The sequence below is a fragment of the Leuciscus leuciscus genome, assembly GCF_965113295.1.
Source record: "Leuciscus leuciscus genome assembly, chromosome: 4".
Lineage (NCBI taxonomy): Eukaryota > Metazoa > Chordata > Actinopteri > Cypriniformes > Leuciscidae > Leuciscus > Leuciscus leuciscus.
Window position 1 is genome coordinate 13,242,919 of NC_138728.1, and position 21,720 is coordinate 13,264,638.

General features: G+C 39.6%; 1 protein-coding gene across 1 annotated transcript in view; it reads left to right on the plus strand.

Moving 5' to 3' along the window:
* Positions 1-21,720, plus strand: part of col7a1l (collagen type VII alpha 1-like) — a 69,087-nt gene that overhangs the window by 29,233 nt on the left and 18,134 nt on the right. The window contains exons 22-74 of the mRNA XM_082166888.1: positions 217-356; positions 508-631; positions 727-870; positions 2,126-2,313; positions 2,402-2,482; positions 2,567-2,584; positions 2,669-2,695; positions 3,568-3,636; positions 4,236-4,316; positions 4,432-4,458; positions 4,810-4,854; positions 5,098-5,166; positions 5,270-5,365; positions 5,833-5,859; positions 5,949-6,002; positions 6,185-6,256; positions 6,541-6,600; positions 6,700-6,726; positions 6,815-6,859; positions 7,043-7,078; positions 7,653-7,697; positions 8,471-8,506; positions 8,675-8,710; positions 8,805-8,837; positions 9,371-9,442; positions 9,548-9,607; positions 10,588-10,623; positions 10,769-10,846; positions 11,054-11,089; positions 11,333-11,377; positions 11,592-11,663; positions 11,805-11,840; positions 12,029-12,058; positions 15,576-15,617; positions 15,720-15,782; positions 15,865-15,903; positions 16,052-16,111; positions 16,206-16,238; positions 16,693-16,755; positions 16,859-16,903; positions 16,990-17,025; positions 17,125-17,151; positions 17,257-17,325; positions 17,421-17,483; positions 17,669-17,686; positions 17,768-17,803; positions 17,900-17,938; positions 18,023-18,058; positions 18,841-18,975; positions 19,142-19,243; positions 19,510-19,692; positions 20,806-20,913; positions 21,461-21,505. Of these exons, the coding sequence (XP_082023014.1) occupies positions 217-356; positions 508-631; positions 727-870; positions 2,126-2,313; positions 2,402-2,482; positions 2,567-2,584; positions 2,669-2,695; positions 3,568-3,636; positions 4,236-4,316; positions 4,432-4,458; positions 4,810-4,854; positions 5,098-5,166; positions 5,270-5,365; positions 5,833-5,859; positions 5,949-6,002; positions 6,185-6,256; positions 6,541-6,600; positions 6,700-6,726; positions 6,815-6,859; positions 7,043-7,078; positions 7,653-7,697; positions 8,471-8,506; positions 8,675-8,710; positions 8,805-8,837; positions 9,371-9,442; positions 9,548-9,607; positions 10,588-10,623; positions 10,769-10,846; positions 11,054-11,089; positions 11,333-11,377; positions 11,592-11,663; positions 11,805-11,840; positions 12,029-12,058; positions 15,576-15,617; positions 15,720-15,782; positions 15,865-15,903; positions 16,052-16,111; positions 16,206-16,238; positions 16,693-16,755; positions 16,859-16,903; positions 16,990-17,025; positions 17,125-17,151; positions 17,257-17,325; positions 17,421-17,483; positions 17,669-17,686; positions 17,768-17,803; positions 17,900-17,938; positions 18,023-18,058; positions 18,841-18,975; positions 19,142-19,243; positions 19,510-19,692; positions 20,806-20,913; positions 21,461-21,505 (3,287 nt within the window). The remainder of the gene's footprint in view (positions 1-216; positions 357-507; positions 632-726; positions 871-2,125; positions 2,314-2,401; positions 2,483-2,566; positions 2,585-2,668; positions 2,696-3,567; positions 3,637-4,235; positions 4,317-4,431; positions 4,459-4,809; positions 4,855-5,097; positions 5,167-5,269; positions 5,366-5,832; positions 5,860-5,948; positions 6,003-6,184; positions 6,257-6,540; positions 6,601-6,699; positions 6,727-6,814; positions 6,860-7,042; positions 7,079-7,652; positions 7,698-8,470; positions 8,507-8,674; positions 8,711-8,804; positions 8,838-9,370; positions 9,443-9,547; positions 9,608-10,587; positions 10,624-10,768; positions 10,847-11,053; positions 11,090-11,332; positions 11,378-11,591; positions 11,664-11,804; positions 11,841-12,028; positions 12,059-15,575; positions 15,618-15,719; positions 15,783-15,864; positions 15,904-16,051; positions 16,112-16,205; positions 16,239-16,692; positions 16,756-16,858; positions 16,904-16,989; positions 17,026-17,124; positions 17,152-17,256; positions 17,326-17,420; positions 17,484-17,668; positions 17,687-17,767; positions 17,804-17,899; positions 17,939-18,022; positions 18,059-18,840; positions 18,976-19,141; positions 19,244-19,509; positions 19,693-20,805; positions 20,914-21,460; positions 21,506-21,720) is intronic.

Sequence of the window (21,720 nt, forward strand, 5' to 3'; positions counted from 1 at the left end):
TTCGAAGAATGACCGTTTTGGCCATTGACTTCCATTGTATGGACAAAAACACAGAAGAAAGAAAGTCCTACAGGTTTGGAACATGAGAGTGAGGAAATTATGACATAATTCTTTTTTGGGTGAACAATCCTTTTAACTGAATCTCCAAAAGCTTTTACTACACTGTCTACGCACTCTAAACAGTGTGTGAATAAATTGTGTGCATCTGTCTGTTAGTGTGTGGCAGGGTGAAAGCAGATATTGTGTTTCTGGTCGATGAATCCTGGAGCATTGGTAATAATAACTTTGGCAAACTGAAGGATTTCCTGTTCAGAACCGTCACCTACTTCCCCACTATAGGACCTAAAGGAACACAGGTAGGACATGCTTATATTAAATTTAGAACTTTACACCTCATTCGGTATCATTCTGTGTCCCAGTCACTGAATCAATAGTCTCAATCATTTGCTCTGATCAAACATCTAATGCTTTAAGTGTGGAGTGAACCATCTCATTAACTTGCCTTAGATAGCAGTAGTTCACTACAGTGATCAGCCCAGGATCGAGTTCAACTTTAACTCTCACAAAGACCGTAGCTCCGTTTTGAGAGCACTCCGAGATGTCCGCTATGGAGGAGGGAACACAAAAACAGGTTTATGTGCACATTTAAAGATCAAAAATTGTTGATGACACATATTAGGGTGCAATCTGATCTAAAATTTGATGATTGTGAATGTGTGTGTGTAGGTCGTGGGATCAGCTATGTCCTTAGGGAGATGTTTCAGGAGTCTCTTGGTATGAGACAGGAAGTCCCTCACGTTTTAGTGTTGCTGACAGATGGAAGAGCTCAGGATGATGTTGAGCCACCGTCCAGAATAGCGCATGCTCTGGGTGAGTAATATAAACTGCATAGCCAAACATTCATAAATGATTAAATATACACTATTGTTAAAAATGTTGGGGTCAGTAACATTTTTGTTTTTCGAAAGAATTCTCTTTTGCTGACCAAGGCTGCATTTATTTGATCAAAAATACAGTGAACAGTAATATTGTAAAATATAATTACCATTTAAAACAACTGTTTTCTATTTTAATCTATTTTTGAATGTAATTTATTCCTGTGACAACAAAGCTGTATTTTCAGCATCATTACTCCAGTCTTCAGTGTTTCATGATCCTTCAGAAATCATTCTAATATGATGATTTGGTGTTCAAGAAACCTTTTTTATTACTCTCAGTCTCATTGTTGAAAACAGTTATATTATATATATAATATTTCTTTGAAAAACCATGATACTTTTTTTTCAGGATTCTTTGATGAAGTTCAAAAGAGCATTTATTTGAAGTAGATATTTTGTTGTATTTTTGTATAGATAAAAAAAAAAAAGATTTTCATTGTCACTTTTGATAATAATTAATTTGTTACATTTATATAGCGCTTTTCTGAGACCTCAAAGCGCTTTACATAGAAGGGGGGAATCTCCTCAACCACCACCAATGTGCAGCATCCACTTGGATGATGCAACGGCAGCCATGTTGCGCCAGAACGCTCACCACACACCAGCTTACTGGTGGAGAGGAGACAGTGATGAAGCCAATCAGTATATGGGGATGATTAGGAGGCCATGGGGCAAATTTGGCCAGGATGCCGGGGTTACACCCCTACTCTTTTTCGAAGGACATCCTGGGATTTTTAATGACCACAGAGAGTCAGGACCTCGGTTTAACGTCTCATCCGAAGGACGGTGCTCTTTTGGCAGTATAGTGTCCCCGTCACTACACTGGGGTGTTAGGACCCACACAGACCACAGGGTGAGCGCCCCCTGCTGGCCTCACTAATACCTCTTCCAGCAGCAACCTGGTTTTTCCCAGGAGGTCTCCCATCCATGTACTAACCAGGCTCAGCCCTGCTTAGCTTCAGTGGGCAACCAGTCTTGGGCTACAGGGTGATATGGCTGCTGGATTAATGCTGATCAGTGTAATGTGTCCTTGCTTAATAAAAGTATTAATCTCTTTAAAAAAAAACGCACTGATCCTAAACTTTTGAATGGTAGCATGAGTATTATTTACTACTTTATACTTTATGACACTTATAGTTTCAGTTTCCAGTTTTCGAACTTCAGTTTTTGGGATACTTGTGTTTTAGGTGTCAGTGTTTTGGCCATCGGCATCGCTCACGCAGATATTGAGGAGCTGAGTAAAATCGCCTCCCCCACCACTTACAAGAACATCTTCTTCGCCAGTGACTTTGACGATCTTCCGTCCATCGAGAGAGAGTTTATCAGCAGCATCTGTAGCGAGGCCTTACTATCAGAGTTCAAACAACACGACGAGGTTGGTCGTGCTGATCAGAGTGGAATTATGGGTAATATTTTCACAATACATACTGCACAAGATAAAATTGTGTATATCTTTGTCATAGTCTGCTCAACTGGACACACCTACAGATGACCCAGAAGCTCTCGCTAAACCAGAAGGGCCCAGCTGTCCTCTTAGCTGCAAGGTAAACGCTTTCTCTACATCCTCATTACAGCTGTCACACCATGTCTCATATGAAACCTCATTCCCAGTTTGTTGTTGTTCACAGGGTCAGAAAGGAGAGAAGGTAAGCGGCTACCATGTTATTGTGTGCGATCCGATCATAGAATTATAACTGATGACATGATAATATCTCATTTCTCTGCTGCAGGGCGATGGATTTGGTCATGGCGGCTTGGTATGTTCGACTGTTTCAGACTTCTCTTTCCTTCTTTCTTTCTCTCTAATCTCAATAGCTCACTTCCTAATTCTGTTTGAACTCTGACAGACAGTCTTTCTCACTTTGTTAGAGGGCTTTACAAAGGTAACATCAGTATTGTTATTGCTCATACTTAGAAATAGGGGTTTGAACAAACCCTCAACCCTGTTCACACCAAGAATGATAACTATATAATAAGTATTTAACTAATTTATCTTATTGAGTAGATGTGTGCTGTAACTTTTCTTAGCAATAAGACTAGCGATATTTGCCTGACATATGATAAATTGGACTAACAATTCCCATAGACTTACATTGAAAGAGTCATTTTTAGGGACCAAAGTATCACAGAGACTTACAGTGGGCCCTTTTGACTTAGGCTTAAATGCAAGTTTAGAGCTTAAACTTTTTCATCTAATATTTATATTTTGTTTTATTTCAGCTATTTCAATTAATAAGAATAGTCTTAGTTTTAGTTAATGATAACAACACTGGTTTTGCAAACACAATTTCTTCAGAAAATATACAAATTCAGTGTCTTGCAGTATATATATATATTTTAAGTGTGTTTCTGGTAACACTAGCATGCATATTACTAGGATATTAGCTGTTTATTAGTACTTATAAATCACATATTAATGACTTACCGGTATTCAATTTCTGCATGACCATATTCTACATCCCTTAATCCTACCCAATACCTAAACTTAACAGCTACCTTACTAACTATTAATAAGCAGTAATTAGGAGTTTATTGAGGCAAAAGTTGTAGTTAATAGTTAGGTAATAGTGAGAACTGGACCCTAATCTGTGACCGTGTTTCTTTTTCAAATATTTTTCTGTTGACACAGCGACTCAATCAAGGCCCGGGGCATTATGACTCATTCTCTCTAAAGGTCAAAGGGGAGAAGGGTGAGCGGGTGAGTACATCCAACATCCGAAGCGCTCATGCCGTTCCACAACACAAACTTAAATAAACATAAATAAAACACCCCAGTCCTCTCCGTAATTACACGCTTATGTTTATGTTAATTACTGGAGCATTTATTATTTAAACTGAGCCGTTCTGTTAATAATGAGATTGTTTTTGTGGCTCGGTTGTTGTTTTAGTAGATTAAAGGATTAAATCTAATTAATAATATCACAGATCTTTCTCCATGCGGGGTGCTATTCATACTTTTCTTTTTTTTTCTCTTCCTGTTATCTCTTTGAGAAGGCGACACATGAAAGTGCTTGTCATATCAAAGCGACTCTTTTGTATAACAAATGAAATGTGACAGGTCTTGCTAATAAGATCAGCATTGTTGTAGATGTTTCCTTATTTATTTTTGTGATATGTATCCGAGTGAATGCGTGGATTTTATATTGCTCTATATTTGATTTCAAAGCAATAAATGCACTGAAGATGTTCTGATGTTATATTTGAGCAGCATCAAACCATTTCTGTATTTGTGTATGTTTTGTTTTGTTTGTTCGTTATTTTTATCTGTGTTATTCCCAATCCACACCCATTTATCAGGGTCTTCCCGGAACGGATGGCATCCCAGGGTTACCAGGACGACCAGGTAGAACCGGACCCCCTGGTTCTCCTGGACAAAGGGTAATGGATGAATTAAAATTCAAGCATCAGTGTAGTACTGCAAAATATGCAATGAATGTAACTTATTGAGAAGATTTTGTTGATTAAATATGTACAATCTCATAATCTGATTTAGGGATCACCTGGAGTTCCTGGTGACATGGTGAGTGTCTCATTACATCTCACAGCATTAAAACAGTGTAGGTGGTGGTATTTAAATCGGTATATTCTGGAAATTGTGGTTAGTTCACTCATTTAAAGCATCTACGCAATGTCCTTTATATGTATATCTTAGTAGGAGAATTGGGAAAGGTGCAATTATGTTAGAGTGATTCACAGAGTGAGTAATGAGGAATGATTATGACTAGTCAGTTTAGAGTATTTGCCCCTATTTTCTCTTAAAGTTTCACCCTTTTTTTATTACATGCCTCATGTTTTAGACAAGTTGATTATTCTCTGTGTGATTGTGACAGCGATTGTGTCTGTGCGATCACTCTTTTTTCCACAATCTTAGGGGCCTCTTGGTAATACCGGACCTAAAGGGCAGAGAGGAGAGAGAGTAAGTTAAGACATTGATAAGCATTTCATATGTTTATTTTATTTTATTTTATTTTATTTTATTTTATTTTATTTTATTTTATTTTATTTTATTTTATTTTATTTTATTTTATTTTATTTTATTTTATTTTATTTTATTTTATTTTATTTTATTTTATTTTATTTTATTTTATTTATTTGTTAACAAATAAATAAGGCCTATTTAAATCAAGTTTACCTAAGTTAACTTTATCTTATCGTGTAGGGTGAGCCAGGCTATGTGATGGGAGGTATGGAGGTTATTCCAGGGCGTAAAGGAGAACCTGGATCTTCGGTAAGTGATGGTATCATACTAAAAATAGCTGTGTTAAACTAGTTTGCATAAAATGAAATTGATTTTTTGGAGGTTTTCATCTTACCTCTCTCTTGATTAAAAGGGCCCCCCTGGTGCTCCAGGGGTCCCTGGGGTATCAGGTCCTCCGGGACTCCCTGCTCAGCCTGGGCCTCCGGGGTCTCCTGGACTCTCTGTTAAGGTTAGTATGAAATATTATGAGGATGCACACATGAAGTAGTCTATATTATAATCGGTAACACTTTATTTCGATAGTCTACTTTAGACATTCTGCTAACTATAACTTTGCACTACATGTCAGCTAACTCTCAATATGAATAGACTGTCCATTATCCGCTAACAATTTATTTTGATGCTTCCCCAACAGACATTCCACTGACTAAGTAACTTTGCAGCAACATGTCAACTTTTTCTACTTACCCAAACCCTAACACCTAACCCTGACCTGAATACAGTATATATAATAATATTATAGTCTATATTATAATCTCATGTTAGTTGTGTTTAGTGTGGGTTTTTAAGTTAAGTTAACTTAAGGCTATACACAAGGTTACATGCAATATGAGTGGTAATGACCTTATTAAGCATATAAAATGGCTCGAAATGAGTTTCTTTTTTTTCTTTCTTTTTTTTTTTACTTCCTTTTAGGGCGAGACTGGAGAATCTGGTCCTAAAGTAAGACATCCACTGCACAAGCAACATTTTACCATAAAATATACATGCAAAATACAATGTGTGATTATAATGCTTCTCACACTCTCTAGGGTCCACGTGGAAAGCCAGGTGCCAAAGGAGAAAAAGGGGAACATGGGAATAATGTTAGTGCATGCTTTAAGAGTTACTCTCTTAAAGCTACAGTGTGTTTTATTATTATTAGATTTTAAAATACTTTCTCCTATATTAATATGCAAGAACTAGGTCTATAAGTAAACCATTTAATAGGTTGATTGAAATAATGAAACAAGTAATTTAATTTGAACTTGTGGATGTGTTTGTCTAGGGTCTTGCGGGTTTACCAGGGCCAGTAGGAGTGGATGGACTTCCAGGACTTCCTGGTCAGAAAGGGGAGAAGGTGGGTGAGAATAAGGGGTAAAAATATCTAAAACAGCTTCACGTGTCATTTTGTCTTTTCAACAGTGATGTAAAAGCTATTTTAAGCAATGGCTTCCTACAGCTTGCACAGGATAGTTGAAATGCATAAATTAAATCTCTCTGCTCATCTGCCTACTATCGTTTTGGAAGTCTCATTGTTCGGAGTGCTGTAAAAAATTGCCCTTCCTCTCTGTCAGAACTGTACGAAGCTAAAATTAGTGCAGCTGGTTGTTTGATTGAATTTCTTTTGTGTTAATCATAAAGGGAGAGGAAGGTATCGGAATTCAAGGTGTCCAAGGTCCTCCTGGGCCAGCTGGAGAGAAGGTACATATTTCTGATATACACAAACCACATTATTTTTTTAACTTAATATGTTCTGCTGTCAACAAATCTTTAGAGTAATTAACGGTAATTATTTTTCAGGGTAACACAGGACTACAAGGCCCAAAGGTAAGCATGTCAGATGTAAAATCAATGGAGAGTGACAGATGATTGTCTCTTGCAGTGTGTAATTTGTAGTTTCCATATTCATCCAAAGGGCGATGTAGGAATCCAAGGAGTCCAGGGAATCGCAGGCCCTCGGGTTTGTCAGACTATACACAACCATTTCACCATCAAAGTGTTTTATCTGCCAATTCATGCTGTTAAATCATATCTGTCTTCTACAGTAAATCAGCATGAATCTTTTAACAGATGTCAGCCTTAGATGCAATCTCGTTTAATAAATGTTAAGTGCTTCATAATGACGGAGGTGTTGTGTTTTTAGGGGAAAAAGGGTCTTAAAGGAGATCAAGGAGACAAGGTATGAATTTTCTCAGGCACATAATCGATTAGCTTTTTCCACCATCAAAAAATCTATCAAGTCATGTCAGTCCTTTTGTCTAGTGCCAATGCTGCTCTGTATTTAATTTAATCCTACACACATTTTCAACATGTTCAAAATAATAGAATGTGAACTTTAAATGCACTAAACATCATAATGAGAGCATATATTGTCCATTAAAATATGCTCTCTGAAATTCTCTGGATTTTGATTGGCCAGTTCTGTCATTCTTTGGTCAAATACTTTACTGTTTGGCAACCTTGACAATCTACTACTGTATGATAGTTTACAATCTCTTGTATTACAATTTTGGATATTTTCATCTCAAATCAATGTCATTCCAATTGATTTGTTTATTTGGTAAACATTCATTTTATAAGTTTTCCATAATGTATAGTCAGCTGGTCATAAGACCTGACCACCCTCTCATGTGTATTTTGCAATAACCTTCTGATTTTAGATTCATTTTTTGACACCTGACTTTTGTTTTCAACTACATAAACTACAAATGTTAAATCCTTCAATGTAATCAACAACTGCATTTATTTGACAGGGTCAACGTGGGGAAATCGGGCCAATCGGGCCTCCAGGAATTGCAGTAAGTTCGTCAATTTTACCTCTTCACATCCCTGAAAAATATAAATGGCAACTGCAGGAAAAGGTCAGATGTGTGATGAACCAGTTAATGGATTTAAATCACTTCCCTGCTCTTGAACGTTTAAAAAAAAGCTTTGTTAAAAAAGTTCAATCCTTATTTGTTTGTTCGCTCTTCAAACTTTTCCACTCTGTATGGTGCTGTTGAAGTTCTATTAAAAGCAAGAATGAGCTGTAGATCTCTGGGGAAATTAAAGGAGTCGATTAAGAAATAGGAAAAGCGCCTCCTCTCTGCTCTCTAGCCTATGATGGACTCCAAAATCCACGTCAAAGCTCCAGATCCATATTATCGACCTGATTAAAAAAGGAAACACCTGGATGGAGTTTCCACCTAATAATGAGAGAATTACATGTGCGAAACATTACGAACTACTATATTATTATATCCTTCACATGCAACCTTGTCACTGTGTGTCCATCTCTGGCAATTCAGACTTTCAGTTACTTTCAAATTGAACTTACGCAGTCATTATTAAACCCAAGCCTTCAGAGAGGAGATCAAGGAAACATTTCTAACAATTTGACTCCTCATTATCGCTCGGTTCTCTCAGAAACAGTGCGGCATGATAAAACGTTTGGTTTGGAGCTCTACCGCAGCTCACAGAGAACCAATACTCATCTCAAAGTACCTGAGGTCATTCATATTTGCTGAATACTAATTTCATAATTCTTGCAATGATTAGAGGGAAAGCTTACTTTCTCTTTTTTAAACTTTAGGGCTTCCCTGGAGCTGCTGGACGAAAGGGTGATGAGGTGAACTTAAACTCTTTTCTTCATTTAATCAAATGTAATACTTCTACATTACACTGCCCAAACTATGTGGACATCCCCTTCTAAATAACAGTTTTACTTACACCCTACAATTTAATCAAATATACAGCAATGTAGTATTTCATTTATATTTCTGTGCTTGATTCACAGGGGCAGCGAGGCGCTCCTGGTGACCCAGCCAAAGGGGTAGAAATGATGTCTTGGCTTAGTGTCTCATCTAACACATTGAGTTTTTACCTAAAAATACACTATTGCTAATATTTCCCCTCACATTTCACAGATACTTGGTCCTCCAGGGAAAAAGGGTGCCAGGGTAAGATAATCAAAAATCAGTTTCATATATATATAAATATATAAAAATGTGAACAATTGTCTACACCAAACCTGGTCATCTTTGGGTCCCACAAACAGATGCTATCTTCTTGTTGTTGTTTTATTGTTTTGTTTTTTGAGCTTATGACTCAAGTCAGAGGTTTATTTCCCTTTGGGTTCCCTTCATCTCCATTGATGAAAACAAGCAGTGCATCCAGCGCTTGGGAAACTTAAACACGGTTAATTAGTGTTGTGAGCATCGATGTGAATCCAAGAGCTCCTCCAGGTCTGGGTGTCAATGAACAAACAAAGCAAAAAAGCAAAGTCGTTTATAAACGACAAAGTTTTGATGCAAGTCGCCAAACACTCCAGGGGTAAAATCTGTGATTCGCGCATTTAATTAAAGGTTTTTAGGTGATAACCCATATTGGCCAGTCGGTGATGTTTGTTGGTTTGGTTACATGTTGTTTGAAATGGTCAATAGTAGAGAGATTTAAGCTAGGTTATTGTTTTCTCCCTGAACTGGATATAAAGGGGGATGTCGGACAAGTTGGGCCACTAGGACCTCAAGGAATAAAAGGAGACCAGGGTGATAAAGGTGAAAAGGTAGGTGTTGGTTTGTTGTTTTGGATGTGAAAGAACAATTAAATGCATTTATTGATTAGCTACCAATCTGAATGTACTGATTTATTGTCTTCTGGGTGTTTAAAGGGCAATCCTGGATTTGGAATCCCCGGTCAGCCTGGTCCCAAGGGAGAGAGTGGAGAAAGAGTGAGTGTTTATGAGACTTAGAGAGCTTTTAGAAAAGTGTTTACTTCCTTATAAATATTTTATTCCTTTAGATTTTATTCAACAACAACCTTTTAACCTGTCAGATCTTCAGAAGGAAATTGTAATATATGAAATTAACCCCAGTTATATATACTAACATTTGGGGTCGATAAGATTTTTTTAATACTGTTTTTGAAAGAAGTCTCTTATGCCCACCATGGCTGAATAAAAAAGCACAAAAAAAGCATACACAAAAAAAACACAATAAGAATAGTCATATTGTGAAATATTACAGCTCAAAATAGCAGTTTTCTATTTTAATTTCAAATTTTCAAGTGTAATATATTCCTGTGATGTTTCAGCATCATTACTCCAGTCTTCAGTGTCACATGATCCTTCAGAAATTATTATAATATGCTGATTTGTTGCACAAGAAACATTTATTTTAATATATTATTATTTCTTCATTATTATTGAAAAAATTGTGCTGCTTAATATTTTTTTTCAGGATTCTTTGATGAATATAAAGTTCAAAAGAATAGCATTTTTTTTTATTGACCTCTTTTGTAATATTTATGTCAATTTAATGATCAATTTAATGATCACACATTAGCCTTTTGCATTATTTACTAATACTTTTGTATTAGTAAATAATCTTTCAGAAAGAACAATCTTACCGACACCAAACTTTTGAACGGTAGTGTAGATAATGACATCATCAGCCCACAGGAAGTCACATGATTTATTAACATCCACTATAAGGAAACTTTATTTTCATATTCTCAGTGTCTTGTATGAATATAACATTTAATCTTTGTCAACATGGCTTGTTTTTCTCCCACATCAATCACATATTTTGTGTCTTCTAAAACATATATATATATATTGACAGATATGTTTTAGAAGACACAAAAGATAATTAAAAAAAACTATCAAACAATATTTAGACTGTTCTCTCTCACTTCTTTTTTTATCCACAGGGTAATGTTGGATTATCAGGGAAACCAGGGCCAAAAGTAAGTTTGTTATATGCTCTTGATTTTAATACCTGTGAAATTCTGTCAGAGTACAAAAGTGATTGTGAATCATCGGCAAAGAGAAGGCGTCAAATATTTCATGAAACAGATCAATCACATGAACACTTCCTTTGGTTGTGTCCAGGGCAATGATGGGTCCAAAGGAGAGAAAGGGGAGGTGGGTGCAGGCAACCCTGGTTCTCCAGGACTAAGAGGTAAAGATGTAAGTAAATCGAGAGCCCAGAGTGACTCACACAAGAAGTATGAGTGTGTATTTGCGAACACGTGTGTACGTGCGCTTTGCATCATTGCGTTAAGGATATTAGAGATTCTGAAGGGTTATTTTGTCATAAAATCCCTATTGTTCGCTTTTTAATTAATGCTTCGTTCATTCGTATTTAATTACATTTTCTGCTTTCATGGATTTCAGGGTGTGCCAGGACCGAAAGGGGAGGTGGGATCAAGGGTGAGACTACACAACAAGCAGCACAGAGAACACTTTCACACACTATCATGTTTTTCTACTATGGTGGAGACTTTCCACTGACTTCTATTGTTTTTATTCTGAGCTATTGATATTTTATGTCCCCTAAAATGTAATCACACATTAGCCTTTTTGCATGTTTATTAAGCTGTTTGTGTCTTTACAGATGTTTATTTACTGTTTTTTGTTATATGTTTTGTTATATTTATTCACTTTTTGTCACAGGGAGAGTCTGGTTCACCAGGAGAGCCCGGAGAGAGAGGTGTCAAGGTATTGTCTTTTCTAAACCCCGAAATCAAATTTTTTCTCATACATTCTTGATCTAATATGTCTCTTTGTTCAAATCAGATATTCTGTATTGGCCTGTTTGTTATAATTTCACCCTCCCCATTAAAATCTTTATTTTCTGCTCTCTCTGTATATAACATTAGTTGCTCAAAACATTAAGCCTACCACTCACACTTCTCCTCATCTCCAATGTCAGGGCCCTCTCGGTCTTCCAGGACGACCCGGTGACCCCGGGGGAAAAGGCGAGCCTGGAAAATTAGGGTTACCAGTAAGCAGCTTCTTTTATTTTGCATTACATTTGTATTCAATCATTGAACAAATGCTCTTGTGAAGCGCTTTCAGAGTGCCACTGAATTATGAACCATACTAGCACAGAATAGTCAATACTATGAATGTCCATATTTTTCAGGGTCCGGAAGGACACAAAGGAGAGAGAGGCGAGCCGGTACGTGCTATTAAAAAGCACAAGAATAACTTTATTGTGTATACTTGTTCAAGAGGAATTCAATATTTCATTGGCTGGTCATGCTCTGTGCTCGCATAACAGAATCTCAGTTTTTCTTGTCATGCTGGGGCTCTCCGGTGATAAATTAAAGAGCAGGAGTCTCCATATTAATATTGTATTCTCTGCAGGGGCTGCCGGGACCACCGGGAGATACTCAAGTGAGTTTTACTGTCCTTACTGGGTATTATAATCAAGCTATTTAACATAAATGAATATTAATGTCATCATGTTGTTTTCGGTTGGTTGATTTAAAATATATGTTTGTTACACTTGTCAAAAGCTGTCAAGATAGTATTGCTCTTTTTGTTTTGTCTTTAGAAGCACTGCTTTAGCTGTTAGGTCACTTTTTTGTCATTTATTTGATTGGCCATTTCATGGTTATCTCGGTTAATACAAATTGTCAGTGACTTCATCCATCCATCCATCCATCCATCTTCTTCCGCTTATCCGGGGCCGGGTCGCGGGGGCAGCAGTCTAAGCAGGGATGCCCAGACTTCCCTCTCCCTAGACACTTCCTCCAGCTCTTCCGGGGGGACCCCGAGGCGTTCCCAGGCCAGCCGGGAGACATAGTCCCTCCAGCGTGTCCTAGGTCTTCCCCGGGGTCTCTTCCCGGTGGGACATGCCCGGAACACCTTCCCGGGAAGGCGTCCAGGAGGCATCCGGAAAAGATGCCCGAGCCACCTCAGCTGGCCCCTCTCGATGTGGAGGAGCAGCGGCTCTACTCTGAGCTCCTCCCGAGTGACTGAGCTTCTCACCCTATCTCTAAGGGATCGCCCAGCCACCCTGCGGAGAAAGCTCATTTCGGCCGCCTGTATCCGGGATCTTGTCCTTTCGGTCATAACCCACAGCTCATGACCATAGGTGAGAGTAGGAACGTAGATTGACCGGTAAATCGAGAGCTTCGCCTTACGGCTCAGCTCTTTCTTCACCACGACAGACCGGTACAGCGACCGCATTACTGCAGAAGCTGCACCGATCCGTCTGTCAATCTCCCGTTCCATCCTTCCCTCACTCGTGAACAAGACCCCAAGATACTTGAACTCCTCCACTTGAGGCAGGAACTCTCCACCAACCTGAAGCGGGCAAACCACCCTTTTCCGACTGAGAACCATGGCCTCGGATTTGGAGGTGCTGATTCTCATCCCAGCCGCTTCACACTCGGCTGCAAACCGTCCCAGTGCATGCTGAAGGTCCTGGTCTGATGGGGCCAACACGACAACATCATCCGCAAAGAGCAGAGATGAAATTGTGTGGTCCCCAAACCTGACCCCCTCCGGCCCCTGGCTGCGCCTAGAAATTCTGTCCATAAAAGTTATGAACAGAACCGGCGACAAAGGGCAGCCCTGCCGGAGTCCAACATGCACCGGGAACAAGTCTGACTTATTGCCGGCAATGCGAACCAAGCTCCTGCTCCGGTCGTACAGGGACCGGGTAGCCCTTAGCAAAGGGCCCCGAACCCCATACTCCCAGAGCACCCTCCACAAGATGCCGCGAGGGACACAGTCGAATGCCTTCTCCAAATCTACAAAGCACATGTGGATTGGTTGGGCAAACTCCCATGAACCCTCCAGCACCCTGTAGAGGGTATAGAGCTGGTCCAGTGTTCCACGACCAGGACGAAAACCACACTGTTCCTCCTGAATCCGAGGTTCTACTATCGGCCGGATTCTCCTCTCCAGTACCCTGGAATAGACTTTCCCGGGGAGGCTGAGAAGTGTGATCCCCCTATAGTTGGAGCACACCCTCCGGTCCCCCTTCTTAAAAAGAGGGACCACCACCCCGGTCTGCCAGTCCAAAGGCACTGTCCCCGACCGCCACGCGATGCTGCAGAGGCGTGTCAGCCAAGACAGCCCCACAACATCCAGAGACTTGAGGTACTCAGGGCGGATCTCATCCACCCCCGGTGCCTTGCCACCGAGGAGTTTCTTGACTACCTCGGTGACTTCAGCTTGGGTGATGGACGAGTCCGCCTCCAAGTCCTCAGCCTCTGCTTCCTCAATGGGAGACGTGACGGCGGGATTGAGGAGATCCTCGAAGTATTCCTTCCACCGTCCGGTGATATCCCCAGTCGAGGTCAACAGCTGCCCACCTCCACTGTAAACAGCATTGGTAGGGCACTGCTTCCCCCTCCTGAGGCGCCGGACGGTTTGCCAGAATCTCTTCGAGGCCGACCGATAGTCCTTCTCCATGGCCTCACCGAACTCCTCCCAGGCCCGAGTTTTTGCCTCCCCAACCACCCGGGCTGCAGTCCGCTTGGCCCGTCGGTACCCATCAGCTGCCTCAGGAGTCCCACAAGCCAGCCAGGACCGATAGGACTCCTTCTTCAGCTTGACGGCATCCCTTACTTCCGGTGTCCACCACCGGGTTCGGGGATTGCCGCCTCGACAGGCACCGGAGACCTTACGGCCACAGCTCCGAGTGGCCGCGTTGGCAATGGAGGTGGAGAACATGGTCCACTCGGACTCAATATCTCCAGACTCCCTCGGGATCTGGTCGAAGCTCTGTCGGAGGTGGGAGTTGAAGATCTCTCTGACAGGGGATTCGGCCAAACGTTCCCAACAGACCCTCACAGTACGTTTGGGTCTGCCGAGTCTGTCCAGCTTCTTCCCCCGCCATCGGATCCAACTCACCACCAGGTGGTGATCAGTTGACAGCTCCGCCCCTCTCTTCACCCGAGTGTCCAAGACATACGGCCGGAGGTCAGATGAAACAACCACAAAGTCGATCATTGACTTCCGGCCTAGGGTGTCCTGGTGCCATGTGCACTGATGGACACCCTTATGCTTGAACATGGTGTTTGTTATGGACAAGCTGTAACTAGCACAGAAGTCCAATAACAGAACACCACTCGGGTTCAGATCAGGGGGGCCGTTCCTCCCAATCACGCCCCTCCAGGTGTCACTGTCGCTGCCCACGTGGGCGTTGAAGTCCCCCAGTAGAACGACGGAGTCCCCAGTCGGAGCACTTTCCAGCACCCCTCCCAGAGACTCCAAGAAGGCCGGGTACTCTGCACTGCCGTTTGGCCCGTAGGCACAAACAACAGTGAGAGACCTATCCCCGACCCGAAGGCGCAGGGAAGCGACCCTCTCGTTCACCGGGGTGAACTCCAACACATGGCGGCTGAGCTGGGGGGCTATAAGCAAACCCACACCAGCCCGCCGCCTCTCACCATGGGCAACTCCAGAGTGGTGAAGAGTCCATCCTCTCTCGAGGAGTGTGGTTCCAGAGCCCAAGCTGTGCGTAGAGGTGATCCCAACTATCTCTAGTCGGAATCTCTGAACCTCACGCACAATCTCAGGCTCCTTCCCCGCCAGAGAGGTGACGTTCCATGTCCCTAGAGCTAGATTCCGCGTCCAGGGATCGGGTTGTCTAGGCCCCCGCCTTCGACTGCCGCCCGATCCACTTTGCACCGGCCCCTTACGGTCCCTCCTGCAGGTGGTGGGTCCACGGGAGGGTGGCCCCACGTCGCTCCTTCGGGCTGAGCCCGGCCGGACCCCATGGGGGGAGGCCCGACCACCAGGCGCTCGCATACGAGCCCCAACCCCGGGCCTGGCTCCAGGGTGGGGCCCCGGCTGCGCCATACCGGGCGACGTCACGGTCCTCAATTTTGTTGGCATCATAAGAGTTTTTACAAATTGTCAGTGACTTCAGTTTCTCATAATTCTTTTTCCCTAGTTTACCACATCAGACAACACCATTCTCACCAGGGTAATTAAGGTAAAGTAAGACATTTAGAAATTCATACAAATTTACATGTACACAACAACAATCTAGGAACCTTCAGTCAATTGTGAGTGTGTGTGTTTGGTGTCTTTAAAGGGGGAACCCGGTGAGCCGGGACTCCCAGGACTCCAAGGGGAGTTAGGACGTCCTGGACCACCTGTAAGTGACGTTTTCACATCCTATGAATATATTATTAAAAACAATATGATATTGGTTACATTTTGCTTTTATTCTGTTTTAGGGTCCTGAAGGCAAACCAGGACCTCCAGGGAATTCATTGGTGAGTCACTACAGTCATAAATAAACTTAATTTCTGCATACTTTTTGTATTTTTTCAGTTTTTCAGATGGCATGTCTTTTAATTATTGGAGGATGAGAGACTTTAAAAACACATCATTTAATGTAGCTCAATTTTCTTTCTCTTCTAGTTTGGATCTAGTACAGGAAGAGATGGCCTGGATGGTCTATCAGGAAGGCCTGGATCTAAGGTTCGACTACTTGGTGACGGCTAATTATTCTCATTCATATGTACTGTTGTAATTATTTTCACTTATAAGTAACCATGTGGTTGTGTATGTGCAGGGTGAACCAGGACAAAAAGGGGACCCAGGACCAGTGAGTAGGCCTAATAACAATGATGTTGTGATCATTTAACATGTGATTCATATTTTACATTTCAGTGACATTAACTGAATTGCAGGGTGTGCGACAGGTATACAGTATTAAAGTGCATCAAAATACACAATGTCTGCTAATGAGTCTGTATAGGATCCTTTTAACGTGTCATTTTGCTGAATGAAAATGGAGAATTGAGCTAAAATAGTCCAATCTGTCACGTATGCGCACTTTCCTAAAGGTTGTCTTTTGTTCTTGAAGAACAGATTATTATAATAATTATAGTTAATGCTGTTCTGTGTGTGCGTGCGTCCGTGCATGTGTGTGTGTGTGTGTGTGTGTGTGTTTGTGTGTGTGCGTGTGTGATCCAAATCTCCCCAAAAGGATTCAGTAAAACCTGAAATTTTTTATATTTTGGGGACAACCTTAAAACAATTTTTTTTTTATTAAACAGAAAGGAGAGAAAGGAGATGGGCGTGCTGGGATTACTGGTATGCCTGGTTTACCTGGAACTCCTGTGAGTATATAGTAGTAACATTTACAGCAGACATAAACCATAATATCTCTATAATAAAACTATTTTCCTTTCTTTTCGTATGTTCTGTTCTCTCCTCTTTCAGGGCAAACCTGGTGTTGATGGGAAACGTGGAGTAGCCGGAAAAGATGTACGGTTTATATATTGTTGTAGCTCTAAATGCTTTTGTTAAAAACTTTTTTTCTTTAATAAAACTAAACCATTTTTTCCCCCCAGGGAGAACAAGGTTCAAAGGGAGATGAAGGAACAAAGGTGGGAGAACAGACTGATATGAACTGTTCCATTATCCCATTAAACCCTATTTAAGTTTAAATGCATTTGGCTAACATCATTTTTTATTTTAATGCATAGGGTGAAAAAGGTGAACCTGGTGCAAATGTAAGATATCCAAATTCAACCGTTTTAAGCAAACTGTGGTATAATTAAATGGTTTGTTTAATATCTATTATATGTTATGTATTTTTGACATTTTAACTGCTTTAGGGAAATGAAGGTCAAAAAGGAGAGCAAGGATCTCCAGGCTTGCCAGGTCCTCCCTTTGTTCTCCAAGAGGTAAAAGTTTGTTTTGTTTATAAGCTTAGACAACATTGTATTTGCAGCCATTACTCTTGCTAAATTATATTATTTTTTTTATTTTTTTTTTACAGGGTTTGTCGATTGAGGACATAAAAAAAGCATTTCCCATACCAATGGGTCCCCCTGGTGCGGCGGTGAGTGTCTCACATTGATAGCCTTGTGAATACGAGATGTATTACCAAATAATCAACACATATATCAGAACATGTGACTGCAGACCATTGAGACATTTTGATGCAAAGACTGTGAGGCTTTTATGTTTTAAAAAATCATGAGTTTGAGGTACTTTTTTAGCCCTTACGTGTGTTTCTGTGTGTAGGGTCCTCCTGGGATGAAGGTAAAGTATAAATTGCCAAAAATCCTTGAAGAAATTAAAAGATTCTGAGGCGATATCTAATTTTTCTCTTTTGGTTGGCAGGGAGAGAAAGGAGAGATGGGTTTTAAAGGAGAGCAGGTACCAAACCTTCTACATCTCATTGATTGCATTGAAGTTATCCTTTCATGTCTATGTTGCAGAAGGAATGATAGTGGGCACTGTATTATTTAACAGGGTGATGCTGGCCCACCTGGGAGAGCTGTTGAAATGAAGGTCTTCTCAATGTCTATGCATAATTTACTTCATTGCAAAAACTGATCTTTGGAGGTGTAAGCATATTGTTTTGTTCTATTTCAGGACATTGAAGGCTTGTTTGATTCATATGGTATTAAAGTAAGTGTGCTGTGTTTAAACAGCTTGCTTTTAACCCTGCAGGATTTTTTAAGCCTGATTTTTTTAGATTTTCTTACACAAGTGGACTTCATTACTAATTAAAAAACACATTTTTAAATAAAGTATTTGGGGGATAAGGGTTCTTTTTAGGCATGATGCCTGGAAGTAATGCTATATGGAAAGATACGAATAAATAGTTTTTATATATTTAAATATTTGTAGCCACATTTTTTTACTGATATCAAAATACTAAATGTTAAAAACTGAATGACGCTATATATAGGTGTTTTACTAACTAATAACAAAATCTAATATAATAAGCCCCTATAATAACCTTTACTTCAGTTTTGATCAAATATTAAGCTTTAATATTAAAATTAAAATATAAGATTTACTATTTCATATTGATATTAAGCTTTTGCTTTAATATTTAATATTACTACTGAAAACATGTTTTATAAACAAAATATAAATAATTGTAAAACATTATGAATATGATAACTGCAATACTCTGAGTGAAGGTTGCATTCATTACATCCATAACATATCAATAATTTAAATGACTTTTTTGTTTTGAAAATCAAGTTACTCATTAACAAATGTGAATAGGCCAGAAAGGATTTTAAGCTTTTTACGGGTTTATAAAAGTCACTCCTACATTATTAACCATTATATTGTCATCTAATGCATTATGTATTTCTATGAATTCTAACAATTTTGACTTGCATAACACTACAATAAAACAGTACCGCATTTGCAATAAATAAAAACACACTTCCCAGCTCTCGCTGCTGAAGGCCTTGATTGACAGGCTGCTTCAGGATGGAATGGAGGAGCTTCTTCATGAGATCAGCACCAACAGAAGAGTGAAAGGAGACAGACAGGAGCCTGACTCCAACGTCATCACCGAATACACCGTGAGTAGCCTCCTAAACATACAAAACATCTCAGGAAAATGAATTACTATAGCAATAATACAAACACTGTGACTTCTAGTCAGATTTACCATCATACCTACCATCAGCAATAATGTTATGGCTATATTAAGCTTATTGAATCATGAGAGCTCACTCTAATCCACAGAGCTCAGTAAAGTACAGTCACCCACAAGAGATATTACCTGATACGGATTTGATTGAGGAAGAGTCTGACCTTGAAGAGGGGCAGACACCTGAACCCAGTCCTGTAAGAAAACATTTGTTCCTCTGTCAGTATTTACAGCACTGTTATTCATAATCCATTTCTAACCTAACATCAACACTTAGTTTTTTTCAGATGTAGGCCTGTACTTGATTGATTTGATCTGATGTAATGTTGCTTTTTCAAGGAGTCATATCAATATCATAATGCCTCATGTGCTGATTGAGTTCAAGATAATTTAATCATTTAAACATTTAATGAAAGCAGAACTTTTGCTGTTGTTTTTAATGTGGCTTGTGTTGTCTTTTAAGGAGCCTGTGGCTGAAACAGAGGTGGATCCCACCCTTTGGATCGTCTCTACTATTCACAAAAAGACTGACCTCAGTAAAACAAAGGACAAGCTGGTAGATGTCGAAGAAAAGAAACTCTTGAAAACCAACTTCAGTGATGTAACACCTTTGAAATTTCTCCAAACCAACACTTCCTCTGAGAGGGTATGTTCAGTACAGTAGTGATATTAAAGGTGGTTTATTGTACTGAAGCTCATTAGAGTGTGTTGTTATTGGATTACTGTGGATTACTGTAATGCTTTATTAGCTGGTTGTCCTGCATCCTCAATAAACAAGCTACAGTTAGTCCAAAATGCCGCCGCTAGAGTTCTTACGAGATCAAGAAAATATGATCATATAACACCGATTTTATCATCACTGCATTGGTTACCTATAAAGCTCCGTATTAATTATAAGGTATTGCTACTGAGTTATAAAGCCCTAAACGGCTTAGCTCCAGTCTATTTAACAGATCTTCTATCGCCCTATAATCCATCGCGCTCTTTAAGATCACTAAATTCAAGGCTTTTGGTCATACCTAGGATATCCAGAACCACCAAAGGAGGGAGAGCATTTTCACATTTGGCTCCAAAACTCTGGAATAGTCTTACTGATACTGTTCGTTGCTCAGACTCGCTCTCCCAGTTTAAAACTAGATTAAAGTCGCATCTCTTCAGCCAGGCATTCATATAATCCTACAGTTCAAACTACAATCCGGCCTCTAGCTCATAAATGCCAGAGGAGAATTGGCCCCCGACTGAGCCTGGGTTCTCCCAAGGTTTATTTTTTTCTCCATTAGGTCACCTGATGGAGTTTTAGGACACCATTAGGTCACTTGATGGAGTTTTTCGGTTCCTTGCCACTGTTGCCTTTGGCTTGCTCAGTTGGGAATATTTTGGGGATATTTAATTTAATTTTATCAATCAATAAATTCCTCTTGAAACAAACTTTGTTGTATTATTTTAATTTAATACTGTGAAGCTGCTTTGATACAATCTGTATTGTGAAAAGCGCTATACAAATAAACTTGACTTGACTTGACTTGACTTGACTTATTGTTGTTAATAGACAAAATGCACTCCATCTAAAGGATAATGTCAAACATACACCTCGGCACTTAAGCATTTATACATTTTAAATCAATCAGAGCTCATCAATTCAATTTAAATTTGCTGTATTTAGAATGTTAAAATGATTGGATTTGGATTTGGATTCACTTTAACATAATACCATTGAATGGCTACGATCATTAAATCAATCTTCTTCTTTTTTTGACAGCTGAGTTCTGGGAAGGTAGAGGTAAGTATGGAGACAGTTTTCCACAGCCATGAGGACACAGGGAAAAAATCATCTGGAGACAAGAAGAAAGGCAGAGAGAGGGGGAAGGTAAAGTGATCTCAGTGTGTTATAAATGAGTTTCAGTCACAGTTCTGTGTTGTACTTACTGTAAATTGACAGGACATCACTTAATAAAAAAAGTCAAATTAGCCATAAACATGTTTTGGCTATTAACCATGTAATGCCTGACATGTGAAATAATTAGACAAAATCGAATTATAATAATAATAATAATTAATTAGAAATAATTAGAGAAAATCTAAACAAAAAGTATTTTTTTGGTTGTATTTGTGTTTTTGGTTGAGTATCGTATTTGATACCTCAGGCTTTCATGGCTCATATTTGTGTATCAAATATGATACAGTAAGCTTTATAGGGTTAAACAGACAAATATCTTAATACTGGTAAAAAAAAAATTATCTGTGCAGTAATAGTAAAAGCCTAACCAGATATAACTAGAACTAAACATTACAATTAAATAGAATAATAAATGATGGCTGCTAACCTCCTAAGTGTCTCTAAATATTTCTGATGATTGTTATTTGAAACCCTCTCATGAATTATGACGCTTCTCAACTGCTAAACTCTCAACCAGGGCAAAGGAAATAAAGGACGGCAAAAACGGCAAAGGAAACGTTTGGTAAATGATTCATCATCGCATCTAACCTGACATGCACACATCATTCACATCTGAAGGAGCTTAACAGTGCTAAATAATAGCCTTACGTTGAACTTTATTTTTGTGATTACTTAAATGTTCTGATATACTAGAGATATTATAGACTTGTCTAAATATGCCTAAATATTTCATTCAAAAAGCATAAACACCTAAATAAATGTTTAAACATACACTTA